The 18,717-nt window shown below is 38.2% G+C and overlaps 2 protein-coding genes across 2 annotated transcripts in view; one reads left to right on the forward strand and one right to left on the reverse strand.

Annotated features, from left to right (window-relative positions):
- The window catches only part of LOC148825844 (scavenger receptor cysteine-rich type 1 protein M130-like), a 115,124-nt gene that overhangs the window by 27,117 nt on the left and 69,290 nt on the right, over window positions 1–18,717 (reverse strand).
- On the forward strand, window positions 1,079–4,566 carry LOC148825845 (uncharacterized). Its single transcript, XM_088926285.1, has 6 exons — window positions 1,079–1,120; window positions 1,443–1,529; window positions 1,769–1,831; window positions 2,451–2,547; window positions 3,565–3,932; window positions 4,381–4,566. Exons 1-6 carry the CDS (start codon window positions 1,079–1,081, stop codon window positions 4,564–4,566), a joined length of 843 nt encoding a protein of 280 aa, XP_088782411.1.

Genomic DNA, 18,717 nt, shown 5'->3' on the forward strand with positions numbered 1-18,717 from the left:
AGATATTGATCACTTATCTATCGACAACCAATTAATTCAACTAAAAAACCTTAGAATCATCGATTAACTTCACCGATTGGTGAGTACTGATTCTTTTCTTTCTTTAAATTCTTTAAATATCTAGAAAACAGTCAATACAGCCTGTATCAATCAAATACCATTGTGCGTTTAGTGTTCATAATGTTCAATCCCAAATTAAAGAATGATTATTCAAATGATTGTTTAGAAATTGTATTCTACATCTTGAAAATTATATTCCAAGTTGATAAATTTGTGTAGGTAACAGTTTAAATGCATTTTTCCACTGTTTACAAATTATAAGTATGGTAACCACGGCGACACGTGCCACGTCACTGTGCCCAGCTAGGTGTCTCGCCTTCATCACAAAGAGTGGTTTGACGTCACGGACTAATACTAATGCGAGTGTATTCATATTTAATATTAGTGAGAGTACAATCGGTAGCTTTAATATTAATGCTAGTGTTCATGTCAGTATTAATGGTGATTGTGCTTCTGATAGTTTTGATGCCAGTATTCATGTTAATATTAGTTATAATTATAGAGTTACTGTTAGAGTATTTACACTAGTAGTCATGTTAGTTTTAGTGATAGCATTACTGTTATTATTAGCATTAGTAGTGTAGTAGTAGTTTGTGTCAGTGATAATGATAGTGTAATTCTTAGAGATAGTGTTACTGTGTTACTGTTAGTGGCATTTGTGTTAGTGTTAGTTATACTGTATTTGTAGTTATGTGTGTGTGTGTATTTGTCTGTGTGTGTGTGTTGGTGTGTGTCTATAAGTATTTGTAGTCTATGTGTGTCTGTGAATGTGTGTCTGTAAGTGTGTGTAGTGTATGTGTGTGTGTCTGTCAGTGTAAGAATGTGTGTCTGTGAGTGTGTGTGAGTGTCTGTGTGTGAATATGTGTGGGTGGGTGTCTGTCAGTGTGTGATAATGTGTGTTATTGTGTGGGTGTATATCTGTCAGTGTGTGTGAGTGTGTGTGTAGGTGGGCTTGGGCTCCACTCGTGTGTTTGACAGAAGTGACCCATCAACAGGTGAGGTCCAGAGTCGCCTGAGAATGGAACCACTTTCTAGATTCCAGACCCACGTCCAGAGAGCTGTGAGTGCTCTGTTTTTATCACTATTACTAGTAATGACAGCAGTAGTAGTATTAATATCAGAATTAGTATTAGAATTTGTAGTCATGGTCATAGTAGTAGCAGCAGAAGTAACAACAGTGGTAGTTGGATTATCCAAGCACTTACTCCAGGAACTACAGTATTACACATTTATACTCTATTTTCCAGGTATGTTTTGTAAAGTGCTTTGATGTTCTGGATTAAAAGGCAAAATATAAGAAAAAAAATGATTGATTGATTGATTGACTATGAGAGTGAAGTCTGGTCGAACTTGTTTGTCTAACTGAACTGTCCTGTCCACAGATGTCAACAGAGGTGAACAGAGAAGATGTCCAAACCCACCAGAGACTGGAGACAAGTTTGAGAGTCAGGCCCCAGACCCAGAGAGCTGTTATTCCACTGCTGGTCTTCTTCATATTGTGATTCTTCCTCTTTTTCCTCCTCCTGAAATTAAAGCTCATCGCAGTAGCAGGGCTCTGTTGTCTTCTCTTGAGGAGGAGAAAGACTCTACCTGACAGTGTGTGCATCTGCGTGTGTGTAAGTGTGTGGGAGTGTGTGTCTGTGGGTGTGTGTGCTTGTGAGTCTAGTCCAGCCCGTGTCTGTAACAGAACTATGTCTGACATCCCCAGATCAGGAAGGAGGTAATAGGAGACTCAGCCAACACAGGAGCCAGACCCAAGACCCCAAGAAAAGCAAGTCTGCATTATCATTATTATTATTATTATTATTATTAGTAGTAGTAGTAGTAGTAGTGAGAGGGTGAGTGTGTGTGAGGTTGTGTGTGAGAGAGGGTGAGCATGTCTCAAACTCCATTCCTAGAGGGTCTGGTGCATCATCTGGTTTCCTGCCCAGAGGTCTTGGTTACAAAGTTGATCTAATTTTATAATTAAACAAAAAAATTTCTAATACTGTACCTGTATCCAGACCTTCAATATCCAACTGTGCCTTGAATATTTTGAGTCTTCAATAGTGAGAGACATCAAAATATATTATTAAACACAATATTTCCACATCTTCTTATGAAAATAATTAGATTAATTGTTTAATTGGCTAGCCCCGTTTGGAAAGAAAACCTGGAGATGCACCTGGCTTTCCAGGGATTGTGATTGGGCTTGAGACCCCTGGTCTAGCAGAACTGGCCCCTCAACAGGTCTTGACAGGGATGTTGGGGATCATGAAGCTGGATAGCTGAGGGCTGGACATTGCTTCTGGATCGAGGACGACAGGCCACTGTCATGTAGGGTCATCTTGGCCCATGATGATGATGTGTGTTTGTGTGACTGGCTTGTAACTCTGTTTTCTCCTCCCCAGCACCACCTGGAGAAACTCGCTCAAGTCGAGAGAGGAATGGCCGAGCAGAGAGAAGGGTGTCACAATGAGACCTGGGGCAGATCCCACAGGAACGTGAGTATTGGCTTCAACAACATGGTTGGATAGCTTGTTCCACACACCCACCACCCTCTACGTACAGTAGTGCCTCCTGTCCTGACTGTAGGGTCTCATCCAGCTCTCTCTTAAGATAAGCCACCCTATTGGCTTCAACAACATGGCTAGACAGCTTGTTCCACACCCCCACCCTCCTCTATGTAAAGAATACTGTATTAATACTGTCAGACTAAGAATAAACCTGTACTGAGACACAAACTTGGTCGGCTTCTACTGGTGAGACTAAAGCAGTCAATTTGCCGACAGGTCTCGACAGAGGTGGACGTGACCCTGAAAGGCCGGAGAGGGGCAACCGATACTGAGGCTCTGAGCAAAGACTCTTCCAGTGTAAGACAACCAATGTGTTCTGCTCAGGATGATGATGGTGATGCAGATGGTAGTGTAGATAATGAAGGTGGTTATGATGATGATGTTGATGGAAAGGTGTTGATGATGATGATGATGGTGGACATGATGATTGTCATGATGAAGAAGGATATGGTGATGAAGATGGTGGAGATAATTTATTAGAAATGTGATGAAGATGATGGTGACGAAGATAGTGGAGATTGTGATGGTGGAGGTGATGATGATGATGATGAAGATCGTAGGGGTTGTGATGGTGGAAGTGATGATGATGGTAATGGAAAATAGTGGAGATTGTGATGGTGGAGGTGGTGATGATGGTGACACAGTCATGCCTGTGTGTGGCTGTGTGTGAAAGGGAAGGTGGGGTTGGATCAGGTCTGCCGCTGTAATCTGATAGGACTGTCAGAGGAAGAGGGAGCAGACTCCCCCTGCGTCTCACCCCGGGCAGCCGAGAGCTGCAAGTCTGTGAGCCTGATATGTCTGTGACGTCTATCGAAAGTTTGGTTTCAGCTGCAATGATGGTGACTGTGATTGCTGGGAGACCAGGGGCAGGGCTTGGTCCTCCTGGAGAAGACCCTCTCAGTTTTCTCTCTGTCCTCCTCATGCCCTCTCTGTGCCCCTGTCCCCTCAGGCCAGCCAGCCAATCACAGGCAGGAGACCGAGACCCAGCTGTGGAACTACCCTAAGGGCCCGGAGAGGGATCTGCAGAAGGACAGGGCATGGACCTCCTCCTTGGCAGCCCACATACCCCATTGCTCGCCCCCTCACACACCCCCTCACCCACCTCCAGATACACCCGCTCACCCGGGCCTGACCCCAGCGGCCCTGTGGCAGCTCAGGGAGGGCCTGCAGGTCGAGCTGGAGGGGCTGCTCCAGGAGGAGGAGATACGGGTGTGGACCTGGGCTCAGAACATGATATCATCTATCCAGATGGACTGCCTGGTGCTGTACAATGAAGTCCTGCCTGACTTTGAATCGGAGGGTGCATACGCAGGATTGGTAAGTCCCTTAAACCCCTCCCCCTTGCTTCAATCACACTGAGGTATGCAGGGGCTGGGGCTGGGACTCACCTCTCCAAGACACCTGCGTCATCCCACTCCCATTTCACCTCAACATGGTTCTGAGAAAATCTCCCGTCCCCAAGGGGAGAAAGACAGGAGCCGTGCTGGGCCTCCAGCCCTCTGTTTATTCAAGATTATTGCCTCAGGAGGTGGGTGAGGTGGAAGACACACTGTCTACAGATCACCACTAGGGACAGCGTAAAGCAGGGGGTGAGACTCTTGATCATGGATAAGGATAACAGTGGGATGACTCCCCCTCTCTTGACTCACTGCCTACTGATGATGTTATGTCACTCCAGCTCCTCCTCATGGTGGTGTCTGCAGTCAGACAATTTGGAGAATCGTTGAGGGATGATGATGAATATTCACCTTTCATGTTCTCCCAGGGCACAGGAATCATGAAGCAGGACAGCTATGAGGAGGTGAAAGAGGCGCTGAAATCCTACTTCGAAAATACAATGGCCAGGTGTGACTTATCTGAGGTGGACAAGTGCTTCCGCCAGGCTGCAGCCGAGCTTGACCTTATCCTGCAGAAGTACCTGGGAGATGTTGTGGCCAAGGTCTGTGAATAGCAGGTTTATTTTGATAAAAGACATTTCTCATCCCCTTCTATTGTTGGTGTCTATTTCATGTAAAGGATTTGACTTGAAAATGAAACGTTTAATCAACTTACAGGGAGTCTTCTTTAAGATGTGTATCGGATAGCTCTCCACTGTCACTTTACTGGACTTTTGAAGTAACCAATCTACAATGAAAATATATACTGCACATCTTAAGGAACATGAAGAGAAATCCGTGTGCTGATTGTCACCAAAAATGTCACAAATTAACCGCCAAACTGTTTAACATGTCCAACCACCTCTTCCTATTTTGCAGTGATTACAATTCTTTCAGTTTCCTCTCTTGTATTTTCCTTACTGTTTCACTGTCCCCTTCCCCCATGTGGAGATGGATCCACAGACGAAACCCTGTTTCACCATTTGTTTGTTCAAAGTCTTTGGACTGACTTACGACTTGCGAAGCCCCAGTGGCACAATCAGTCAGTGTGCACAGCAGAGTCATGGTGATGTTGTGTGTTCACGCTTCACCTGGAGCAATGGCACCTACAGATCCAGCCATTCAAAATGTGCAGAGTACGTGGCGGTAAAACACGGTGGGCATGGCGAATCATACCACATTTGAATTGAAATACTATATGATAATAGTATCTGGAAGCACCTTGTAAAATCACCAGGTGGAGCTAATAAAGCTTAACCTCTCATGTACAGCATTTGAGCTGTCACCAGAAAACGCCTGGTTTCGAATCCCAGTCACTGCTGAGGGACAGTCTTTTTACAATTAAGAATTTAAGTTGCATACTCTTTAGATTTTTAATAATTTGAAACTCTGCATTACAGAATGTCAATCATTAAACATTAAAAAGTAGGTATATTTTATAAAAGAAAGATTGCTCTTGTGGACAAAAGTACACAACCTTCCACCTTCATCATAAATATTTTAATTATGCATAAATATTTTATACATCAAAGTCTTTAACTTGGTAACTAACATGGGTTCTGGTTTTAACATGCTTGTTCTAACATTATTAAGCTTATATTATGTAATTCATAAAAAGATATAACGTTTTATCCTTTTCTAAGAATACGTAGTAAGAACACCACTGGCTGTTATTGTAAAAAAACAAATGTTGTAGTGATTTAACATCACTTGATAGTTATATTAATATGGGATCGTGTAACTAAGCAGCTAAAGTATCACAAGTGGACGTTTTGGAAACATTTTGATATTTGTTTCTTTAAAAAAAAACTTCTATTGTCATTGTAGTGGTAATGAGCACTGTAATTGTCACGAAAGCTTTCTTTCTGGACCCTATGCGGACGACACAATCCGGGGTTGAGTGAGGAAACACAGGGAAAAAGTCATGCAGGATACGGGAATAAAAACAGGGGGGCGTGTCCATGGAGTGCTGGTGGTCGGGGAAGGTGTAGCGAGGCAAACAATCCGGGGACGAGTCCAAAGAGAAGTCCAAAAACAAGGCAAAAGTCCATGGCCAGGAGATCCATCCAAGACAGGAGATTAAAAACCAGAACCGGGTCGGGACCGGCAAGGGGAACAGGAACAGAAACTTAAAACCATGACGGAGCCAGACACATCCAGGACCCGGGCTCGCATGATACAGAAACCAATGCAGAGCCCAGATTGGCGTCTGCGTCTGGCTTATAAGGGGGAACTGAAAAGGGGCTGGAACAAGGGACAGGTGTGGGGAATAAGGGCTGGAGCGCCCTTCAGAAGAGGGGTTTGCGATCATGACAGTAATGTACCTAGGCGCACCTAGGCGCGATCAGAGCCGAATGCATAAAGATAGTCCTTTATTATTATAGTCTGCTACTACTATTATAGTCCACTATAGCTTATTGTGAACATGATATGTCTTTTTCAGGTTTACACTCGAATTGAGAAAATCTATATTTTGTCTTCATCCAAATGTCATCAGCCAACAATTTAACTTGGAATTAAAACCAAAAATTAACTGTACTATATAGTAAACCACCTGGGATTGAACCCAGTCTGTCACGTCATTCAACAGGAAACCAGCTGGCTGTGCTAAATGAGATCTCAGCCCAAGTGCCTGATTTGCTCTGGGATGTTGTGTCTGGCAAAATTGGCTCCTGCGTGTGAATTTGGATTAATTATTATACGTAATGGTTTTGTTTTTAAGCATTTCTTAATGGAAATCTTTAAGTTAATCAAGGGAGGGTGGAATGGTTATTTTGTTTTACAATTGCCAGTAATTGGAGAACAGCCTATCAACCAGATGGCCAAACGATTTAATTTTTTAAAAATTAAATTAAAAATAAGATACAATGACGTGTCCCTGCCTAACATCGCATGACTTTAAAATCTGTAAAAAACTGGTTTAGTTAAAAACCACTTTTTATGCGCAAAAAATGGGTGATTTTTCATCTTCGTGATCAGCTTTGAACCTTTGTGTTAGCTGTAAGATTTTTACTTTTTAATTAAATGTTTAAAATACTCAAATTTCATAAACGTAACACACGTTTCATACAGAAAAAAAATCACATTCTCTTCTCTTCCTGTTATGTAGGACACATCAGCTGGTCTTTTTTTCCCAGTCAGAGGCTGTGAAAATACTGCGCCCCATCAAAGACGGGGGAGAAGCAGCACAGCCTGAGCTTTCGCAGTGCAAATGGCACCAATCGCGTCTGCATTTATTATTTAGTTTTTAAAATTAAACAATGTAAATCATTATCTTTGTCTTCTAAGTTCCTGAATTAACTTTAAGCATAGCTTTCTCACCATTTAGATTTATTTTTCATACCATCGTTAAACAAAGCAAGAGCCTATTGTACTTCCTAATGGCATCACACGTGGAAAGATTAGATTGTAATCTGTTGTCATAACAATCAGAAATAAAATAGTATGTGATATTTGTGTAGATGAAATGTTTCAAAAATGTATTTTTTAATTAAAAATGATTAAAATGTATAATCTTTCCATGTGCAATGTCATTAGAAAGTACAATAAGCCCCTGTTTTGTTTAACGATCATTTCAAAAATAAAACAAACTGGTGAGAAAGCTATATTTAATAATAAAATATTTCAAGTTAAAATAAATTATTTACACTCTATTATTAAGTTTTAAAGGCAGGCGCACTCAGAGCCATAAACACTGCGCTGCAGAATGGTGTCCTTACGGCGCCCTCCTTTTCTCTGACTGAGCTCAGTGGGTGCACCGTTTTCTCAATCTCCTGCTAATTCATTTCACACCACGGGAAAACAGGAGATTGTGATTGTTCTGTATCTGTGAGAAATTTGTGTTGCGTTTACAATATTAAAGTCTTTAAAATGTTTAATTAAAAAGTTTAAAAAATGTACAGCTTGCACAAAGATTCTAAGCTGATCACACAAAAGGAAATTGTTTTTTTTTCGTATTTTTAACTAAACCCATTTTTATGGGTTTTAAAACCATGCAATGCCTATTTGAGACACACACTTTATTGTTTCCTATTTTTGATTTTCTTTCAAATTAAAAGAATCGGTTGCCCATCGTGCCACACAATATTACAATGTTACATTTTTACGGTTTTGAGAGACTTCAGCATGCTTCATGCTTCATAAAAAATTTACCATAATGTCTTCTTGCGTTATCACTTGCACCTGGGATCCGCTTTATTCAAACTAGGATTTCTAAAACTGCAACCAGGTACTAGATATTGTTTAAATTAAATCTGTGAAATGTTTTTCAAATCACGATCTTTAAAACTGTAGGTTGCAGGCTCTGTCATTTGTTCACAAAATCATCGACATCTGAAACATTGTGTCTCCTAAACAGGTATTTTAGTAAGCGAAGCTTATGAAAACCGAAGAAAAAAATGACTCTGAAAAAGATACAAGAAGCTTGAAAATATTATTATTATTAAATTAATACTGTTAATAATGACCAGACACATTATTTTAGTTTCAGTGGTATTTTTAATTTGTTATTCTCGATTCTAATTACAATACATACAACTTCGTTTTAAGGCTTGAGGCGTCTGTTAAACTGCCCAACTGAATAAAGTGTTTTGAATCAAATCGGTTGAACAGTTGACAGTATTCCCGTTTGATAATTCACGTTTTTATTTCATTATTAATATAAATTAACATTGAATATGTTATGATGAATATATATATATATGTTAATATAGTGTACATAATACTTACTATTTTATTTTTTAAGTATTTGTTAGAAGAAAAACTTGTCCCGTAAGCAGGTATTGAACTTGGATTGTCAAGGGCTGCTCGAAAACACAGCTGAGACAAACAGTTTTAAAATGTTTTGAAAGTAATCATGCGCGATTGAGTCAAATTAAAAATAAACCATGTTTACAAAGAATGTTGATTACAGTAAATTAATATCATTATAAATTTCTTTAGATAAGCGATTCCATCTTTTATTTTTTTTTGCGATAATGAGTGTAAGTTTTCGTAGAAAAGGTTAATCACTTAACTCAGTTAACTTTGAATGTGTTTTGATATTTAGAAATACCAACAAATTCAATATAGTGTCAATAATATATTTACTTTTGTAGTTTTTCAAAGAAATTTTTATTTGTTAAAAGAAAACTCATGGCAAGAGCTGGGTTCAATCCCCCAACTTCCAGCGTGCAAGTTAGATGCCTAAGCCATTATACCACCACACCGCTTGATAGTTTAAGCTATAACTGAACGAGGGGTTTCCAAGGGGATGAATGAGTCAAATTGATGAAGATCTTTACAAAGAAAGTCTACTACTGTAATAATTTGAGCTATATGAATATAATTATATCATTATTAATTTATTTAGATACATGATTCCAGATTATATTCCCTATTAATCAAATTATAAAAAGTATGTGGTTTTTAACTGTGATAACGAGAGCAATTATTCATAGAAAAGGTTAAAAAACTTATGAAGTATATAAACTTAATACAGTCAGAAATACGTAAAAACTTCTCCAAAATAACCACAGTATGTAACGGAATGAAAGATTTTGATGCTTAAAATTTTTGTGAAGAAAGTGGAATACTGGTTTCACAGAATCATTTCACTAACAACCAATGCATCACGAGTGCTGCCTGTTGGTCATTTTGGCTAGCCAATCACTTACTGCGGTACAACGCTGTGATCTGTAGATACTTTCACGCAGTACGGGGTTGTACTGTACATTTTAAATGCATGTATCTGTATATATAAAAATAATAAAAGCCAACCACTTTTATCATAATATTCTCACTGAGAGGAAGGAATTAGTGTAAATAGTTGAAACGCTATTACAAATGATAATAAGAGCAGCTTTATGATAACCCTAAGAAAATACTATTATATTGGTAGTTGGGGGAATGTAATTGCATATATCTAGAATACAAAATTAAGGAAAAGTAAAAGTATCACTTAAAAGAAAAAATGAGAAAATCATTGGTTAATGAACTATTAGAATACAATATATATAATATTTCTGAGTACATGATCATGTAAAGTTAAAAACTACTTATTATGTTGAAAGAACTGCAAAAACACAATAATATGCATACAATGCATGGGATAGTAAAAAAATAAAACTTTTCTGATTTTTACTTTTTCTGACCTTTGGAATTTAAATTATACAACAACTAAAAATTAGAGGTATATTTACTATAGCTGGAACAAACTTTATATCGTAAAGATAAGAGACAGGTGAGTTTATAAAGAAGAACATGAAAGTGAAGCTCCCAGGATTCATAGGAAGGCATACAGCAACTTAAACCCTTTATCAAACTAGGTAAAGTCTACACAAAGAAGAACCAAAACCATGAAATAAGACTTTTGTCATGGTCTAACACAACGTAAGAATAAATTTAGACTAAATATTTACTATTTTACAGGATAATTATACTGTAATACTATTTCTTAAGAAACCTAGAGAGAATTCACGTGCAGTATCATTTTGCTTAAAGTTGAACTGAGTAAAAACAATACAGTTGCATTGTAAACTTGCATGTAGAATACACTATTTCAAGTCTGAACTATAGTACAACTCACTGCTCTGTGACTCCTTGCATCTCTACACTATAACTTCCATCGAAGATATATTTTATCAGCACTATGCAGTTGATACTTACAACATTTTGTTTAATACTGTAATGGGGATGTAAGAACTACATTTAGCGATAACACTGCTGATATTGATGGAGTTGAAATGCATGATATATTTATTGACAGCTATATCTGAGCCGATAATGAATAAAATACCTCCTGTAAAGTGTTAGGATTCATAGCAAGCCATATTTCTCCCCCCTAAACGTTGTTAATGCATTGCACATTATATGAGCATTACCAGTTTCAGTAGCTCCTGGTGTACGTGGTTTTTCAAAACCCAAAGTAATAATAAAATTACTTGTACATAGCAGTGTGTCTGTGGAACTGACCTAGGACACGCTGAAGTTCTCTGCACACAAGCAATCCAACATAAACGAAAAATGCCTGCAGTCTGCTGCTTATGCGATTTCTTTACTACAGAGTATAATAATAATAAACTTTATTTTATATAACGCCTTTAAAGGTGGCTTCTCAAAGTGCTTTACAGGATGACAATAACAATAAATAAGAAGAATACAACAATAAATAAGATTTACAATTACAACAATAACAATAGAGGAGACCATGGAAGGTGGTACTAACAGCAGAAGGGTGAAGAATGGAACCAGTTAAGTAAAGGCTTTTCTGAAGAAGAGGGTTTGGAGTCTGGATCTGAAGGAGTTTAGAGAAGGTGACTCTCTGATATCCTTGGGCAGAGAGTTCCAGAGCTTGGGGGCAGAACAGAAGAAGGCCCTGTCACCCAAAGAGTGTAGAGGGGCTTGGGGGACAGTAAGGAGGGCAGAATTAGCAGAGCGAAGGTTGTGAGGTGGAGAGTAGGGCGATAATAGTTCAGACAGGTATTGAGGTGCCAAGCCATGTAGAGCCTTATAGGTGAGCATGAGGATTTTAAAGTCTACATGGAATTTGACCAGAAGCCAGTGCAAGGACTCCAGGATAGGAGTAATATGAACACTTGCACTAGACCTGGTCAGGATTCTGGCTGCTGAATTTTGGACATACAGATGCAGCCATTCAAAACGCGTGTGGTATTTCGCGGTACACCACGGTGGGCGAGTCGCATGAAAACACAGTATCACGCGGTATATCGCGTCATTTGACGTCATGCCGGAAAGTATCCGGAATCACCTTGTAAAACTGCCAGGAGGAGCCAATAAAGCTTAACCTCTCATGTACAGCATTTGAGCTTTTAAATTTAAACTGTGTATTACAGCATGTTAATCATCAGTCATTAAAAAGTTGGTATATTTTATGAAAGCAAGATTGCTTCCTGCTTCTATTGTGTGTGTGTGGAGGGGGATCCTTTTAGATCTCCCTTCAGATTTAAAAGGTTATTAATCATATCTTCGGTGTCGCATCTAACCAGTGCAGTGGAGGCTGTACAGTATGCATTACAATATAAACATTTATATTGATTTAAATCGAGTTTTGATTTAAATCGCAAACGCGTGTTTAATTATATTTGTTTTTTGTAATCAGACAAATCAGACAAATGCAACATAAATTGATACAGTATCTTTGTCTTCTAAGTATCTTAATAAACTTTCAGCATAGCTTTCTCCCCGTTCAGATTTATTTTTCTTGGGATTTTGGGATCAAACATGGAAAGATTAGATTGTAATCGTTTTTTTTATTTTTTAAATACGTTTTAGAAAAGTGTAATCTATACTAAAAAGCTGTACACCACCTGCTATAAAGATACATATTGTAATACTTTCAGGTTTGGATAGGACGGACACAAGATCTCAGACTTGCGGAGTTAAAGGAAGTGAAAGCCTTTATTTTTCTTCTCCGTCACCACCTGCTAGCCCGGCTCTCCCGCGCCCCTGCCCGCCAACAACGCAAGCCAACACACCGCCCGCATGCCCAAGAGAGAGAGAAAAGAGAGAGAGAGTAAGACTACAGAATATGTCAATATTTTATAATATGTCTTTGTTGTAAATGTCTGTAATATGTCTGTAGATTTTATTTTACTTTTATTTTTTGTTTTGTTTAATGTAAATATAATTACTTTCATTTGCTTTGGCAACACTGATTGTACCCATCGGTCATGCTAATAAAGCACCTTGAATAGAATTGAATTGAGAGAGGAGGTGGGCAAGTGAGAGAGTTTTGTCCTCTGTCAAAAAAAAACAAATCACACCTTGCTAATACATTTGCGGTCTTTTCAAAGTATGTGCTGTCCCTTGACAAAACAAGGCTTGCCAGATAATGTGAATCGAAACCTGTTTTTCTAGCTTTTAAAGTCATGCGATGTGTAAGCAGGAACACATCATTATATCTTACATATAAAAAAATACATATATGTATATATGTATATAATATAGCTCTCAAACAAACAAACGCAAATGTGTTTTTAATAAAATGCTTTTATTCACTCATAATCTGACACTTTCAGGAAGACTAAGGAAGGACTAAGGAAATTGTCATCTGTTGTTGAAGCACTGTGAGCTCGGTGACTTTGAGACCACTTGTTATCCCAAGTTGTTTGAATCGCAACAATTCAAATAGAGAAAAGAGAGCTGACTGACAAGATTTAAAATGTGGCTGTCAATGTTGGATTAAAAAAAAACACGTTGCCTGAAGTTAGTTGCATTGCTTGAAAAATAATTTTATTTCGAGAGACTGGATAAGTAATTCAAGTGTTTTTTTAACTTCCTGAAAAACAAGTAATAATTTAACAATATGTGCAAAAGTTTTATGATATGTCGCTGTTGTGAATGTCTGTGGAGTGTATCTTATTTGCCTGTCCTGGCTGTGCTCTCTCGCTCGCCCTCCCCCTCTCAATTCAATTCAATTCAAGGTGCTTGACAGATGGGTACAATCAGTGTTGGGTATTTACTTTGTAATCTGTGGTCCTTTTAACTGTTTTTACATCTACTGTATTGCTTTGAGATACCACTTTTAAAGGTGATATATAAAATCAAAGCTTTAACTTGCTTTAACTCCGCAAGTCTGAGTTCTTGTATCCGACCTATCCGAACCCGAAAGTATTACAATATGTATCTTTATAGCAGGTAGTGTACAGCTTTTTAGTATAGATTACACTTTTCTAAAATGTATTTAAAAAATAAAAACGATTACAATCTAATCTTTCCACGTTTGATCCCAAGAAAAATAAATCTAAACGGGGAGAAAGCAATGCTGAAAGTTTATTAAGATACTTAGAAGACAAAGATATCAATTTATGTTGCATTTGTCTGATTCTGAATCAAAAAACGCATATATTTAAACACGCGTTTGCGATTTAAATCAATATAAATGTTTATATTGTAACGCATAGGTGACTATTCATTGTTAAAATGACTTAAATTCGATCATGTTGTGATATTCAGAAATATAAATTTGTTTGGTGCGAGTGAGGTTTTATTTAATCTCTGACCCAGGGAAAAGTTTTTTCAAAGAAATGTTTGTTTAAAAAAAAAAAGTCATGGATCCAGCTGGATTCAAACACCCAACATGTGATATGTGAGTCAGGAAGCTAACCCACAGCACCACTGGCAAGCTCATATAAGGAGTGTTGAAAAAGCCCTACAGAAACACTGTCAACAGACAATGTACAGCGTGTACTATTCTTGTGCTGCGGTACATGAATATAATTATATCGTTATTAATTTCTTTAGATACGCGTTTCCATATTATATTCCCTTTTAATAAAATTCTAAAAGTATGCTTGTTGACTCCGGTATCACGTTAGTTAAAGACTTCGATGCTTAAAATGTTTAGGGAGAAATGGAATACTGGTGTGTATTTTTTCTTTAAAGTACCGAGACCAGCCATATACTGTTTATGTTTCAAAATTAATATCGTTTATGGCCTTCACAAGCGTTACAGTATGCTCCTATTCTTTTTATGCTCAGGTACTAAGATTTCCCTTTAGTGGTAAAATTCCAAATGAATATTAAATGCTAAAACGGGCACAGTAAAGACATTTACTGTAAATCTTTCCATGACCGACCAACGGACCACGAGTGCCCCTGTCGGTCAACCAATCACGTACCGCGGTATTTTGCGTCATCACGCGTCACGATGCGCGAAGCCGTAGCCAATTACCTGCGGTACGTGTCTGTACCGCGCACTTTGAATGGTTGCATCTGTACACCTACACACTCACACACATTTACAGACACAACACACATTATACACACAATCAGACACTCATACACTCACAGATACACAAATAAACACTATATACACACATAGACACCGCATACACTCTTAGGTACAGATACACTATAACTAACACTAATGCAATAGTGCTAATATTACAACAGCAACACTAACACAGTAACGCAATAACACCAAAACTTACACTATCATTGTTACTAACACTAACACTGACAAAAACTACTACTAGACCAATAATACTTATAATAACAGTAATAATGTCATGAAAACGAACATGATGATGAGTGTTAATACTCTGAAACTAACAGCATAATTATCACGAATACTAACATGAATACTAGCATTAAAACTAAAATTAAAAGTATCTATCATCACAAATTCTCAGATGTATAGTTGTATTATTAGTAAAACTACCAGATATACTCTCACTAATATTAACACGAATACTAGCATTAATACTAAAACTATCAGTAATGCTATCATCATTAATACTCACATAGACACATAGACACTACACACACTGACAGACATACCCACACATACACTTACAAATATAAAACTACATACTGACAGACACCACACATTCACAGACACACACCATACAAACACATTCACAGGCATGCATTCACACACACAGATACCACAAACACACTTATCTACAGATTCAAGATGACTAACACAAATAGAAAAACTACTAATATTACAACAGTAAGACTATCACTAACACTGACACAAACTACTAATAATAACAGTAATGCTATTACTAAAACTAACATTACTACTAGTGTTAATACTCTAACATTAACTCTATAATTATAATTAATATTAATATGAACATTAAAACTAAAACAATCAGTAGTGCCACTGTCATTAATACTCACATGAACACTAGCATTAAAACTACCAGTTGTAATCTCACTAATATTAACATGAAGACACTGGTATTAGTATTAGTGGCTGCTCGTGACGTCACACCGTTCTCTGTGACAAATGCGAGACACTTAAACGCGAGCAGTGACGGGGCGCCTGTTGCCGTGGTTACCATTCTTATGATTTATAAATACTGGAAAAATGCATTTAAACTGTTACTTACATACATTTATGAACTTGAAATATCATTTTCTAGCTCTAGGATACAGTTACCTAAATAATAATATGAATAATCATTGTTTAATTTTGGATTAACCATTATTAACATATAACGCACAATGGTAATTGATCGATACAGTCTTAATTGACTGTTTTCTAGATATTTAAACAGGGTCAAGAAAAGAATCAGTACTCACCAATGGGTGAAGTTAATCAATTATTCTACGGTTCTTCAGTTTAATTAATTGGTTGTGGATAGATAAGTGATCAATAACTCTCCTTCGTGCGCTCTGCGCTCCTCCCTCAGTCTCTCTCTCTGTGATCCCGGCGCTCTGGCTGGTGTCTGTGACGTCCCAGCGCTCTTTCTGACAGAGCAGAGCGCGTCTCCGCTGGAGGAGACTCCTGTCCGGAGCTCGGCGGCTTTTCTTACAGATATAACATCTCCCCCCAAAAAAGAACACACCGGGCTGTGAAGAGAATTGATTTATTACAGTTGGAGGAGGAGAGTGACATACCAAGGAATGAAATTCATTAAACAGGAAAAAAAATAGTTTACTTCGCAGATTAATGTGTTACAAAGCGTACCCGTGTGGAGCAGTAGAGAACGAGCACAAGTCCCTGTAATAAGCGCTTTTAAATGTTTTAAACGAATCATCAGAGTACAGGAACCAGGAGGAACAGACTCCTGATCCTGGAGGTTAAAATGGGTATCCTGGTTTTATTTCCAGCCAGCTCTCAATTTCATAGGTAGTCTGATGATTTAAATTAACTGTATAACTGTTACAATAATTCATCTAATTGTAAATTTATAAGACTGTTAGACACTTGTGAGAGCAGCTGAATCCCAGGGCTGGTGTGGAATCTTCTGTGTTATCTGAGTTCCACTGCTCAGAGCTACAGACTGGTCAACTAGTCACTATTGTAGACATGACCATCGGATCATCAACTACTAATAATCAATATACTGATCAAAGTGTCAATACTGGTGTTTATTACATAAATACTAAGATAATTCCACACTCATGTGTGTTATAAAACATTTATAAAACATGTTTGTAGGCTGACATATGCGAAAAGACAAATTCCTAATGCAAGAAATTGTACAGGGCTAATAAAGAAACATTACATTACAGTAAAGAAAGTACAGTAATATTGAATGGCTGGAGGTCCTGGAAAGGGTTAATAGAAGCTTCTTGCTTCTGACCTGGAACAGAGCCCACAGCTGCCAGATCAGTGACCCCTGAGCCCAGTTCACAGAGAGGAGAACCAGGAGCTCTGCTCTGTCTCTAAGAGGCTGTGAGGAAGGAGAAAAGGGGGAGATGTGACTTGAGTCCAGGCTGTTCTGTCTGATATTGTTCATGTAGCAGCACTGATTGTCTGAATATACTCTTGTTCTGGGTTGTCAGGATAGAGAACAGTATGGAGATGAGCTTCTGTCCGAGTGTGAGTCTGAGCTGTGAATCTGACTGAGAAGAGAATAATGATTTTTTATTCTGCGTCTTTCTTCTTTGCCAAGTGGTGTTACATCCCCTTCAGATACTCTGCACAGACTGCCAGAGTAAGAGAAGAGGAGATAGAGATGGACAGATAAGAGCACACGCAGAGAGAGATATACATCTTGATTTACTTTGAAACAAGTCTTCATTTCCTTTCTGGAACAAGCGGTTTCTTAATTTCAAGAAAGTCATACAACTTCTGAAAAATAAAGTACAAATCTTGCTTATCAGGACAAAAGAAATACTGCAAGAAAATGCCAGTGATTTTTTTTCTCCTTTTAACGAAAAGTGGAGAAAAACAACTGCAGTGCATCTCCGTCGGCTTGATTTAGCTTAATACAAGTATTCACTTCCTTTTCTGGAAATTACAACCTATGAAAGATGAAATAAAGTTCTTGGTTATTCTTGGTCAGTGCAGAAGAAATACTGCTGGCTGGCAGGAAAATGCCAGTATTTTATTTTCTTTAACTACAAACGTGTGAATGGTGAAAAGCAACAGGAGTGTGTCTCTGTGCAGCTGTTAAACAAAGGGCTGGTGGTTCAAGCCCACTCAGGGATGCGCTTCAGATTGTTCCCATGTGAACATAGTCTCCGCTAAAAGTTAATTGGATTTCTTCAAAAAACCTTAACGCTCTTGAAATTTGCAGGAAGTATGCGTGTTTTACTCGTGTGGAAGTGAAACAAGTTAACAATAAAGGACCTAAGTCAATATCGCAATAGGCAATATCCAAAGAAACCATTTTCACGTGTGGAATTGTATTTTCATCTGGCTGTTGGGAGAATTCATTTATACACCCGTTGTATCCTTTACAAAAATATTTTAAAATTAGAACACAGATTTGTTGGAGAACTTGACAATTCTTGACAATCATAATTAAATGAGCATTATACAAATGTGCGTTGATAGTTTATATATGTGTGACCTAGTGGTGAATAGCTGCCTGTTATGCCAAATCCACTAGATGGCGCTACCTGTTAGATCGTGGTGTATCTGAGGCTGATACCGAGCCTTCTAGGGCTGAGCCTACTACCAGCTTCTCTTCTAGTGACCGTGTATTAAATGTATCTACTCCTGTTCCACGCAGAAGTCATAGAGCCAATGCTGGGGTGCACACTAATCCTTTTCATGAACCCAAGTCTGTCTGTAATGCGATCTCCTTAACTCTAGAAGTCTTTTCCCAGATGAGAACAAACTTAAGTGCTGTCCTTTTTAGGGAGGCAGTCAAGGGGGTGAAAGGTTGATAGTCACCGGGAAGTTGACTATGCAGCAGGGGACATTGTGACCTAGTGGTGAAAAGTATCAAAAGTATTAACAAGTATAAAGGGGTATTTCATAGGATTGAGACAAGATTAGCAAGATGGATATTAGATTTTAACTGAGTGCACTGAGGCCG

Source organism: Atractosteus spatula, chromosome 10 (assembly GCF_055471065.1).
Source record: "Atractosteus spatula isolate fAtrSpa1 chromosome 10, fAtrSpa1.hap1, whole genome shotgun sequence".
NCBI lineage: Eukaryota > Metazoa > Chordata > Actinopteri > Semionotiformes > Lepisosteidae > Atractosteus > Atractosteus spatula.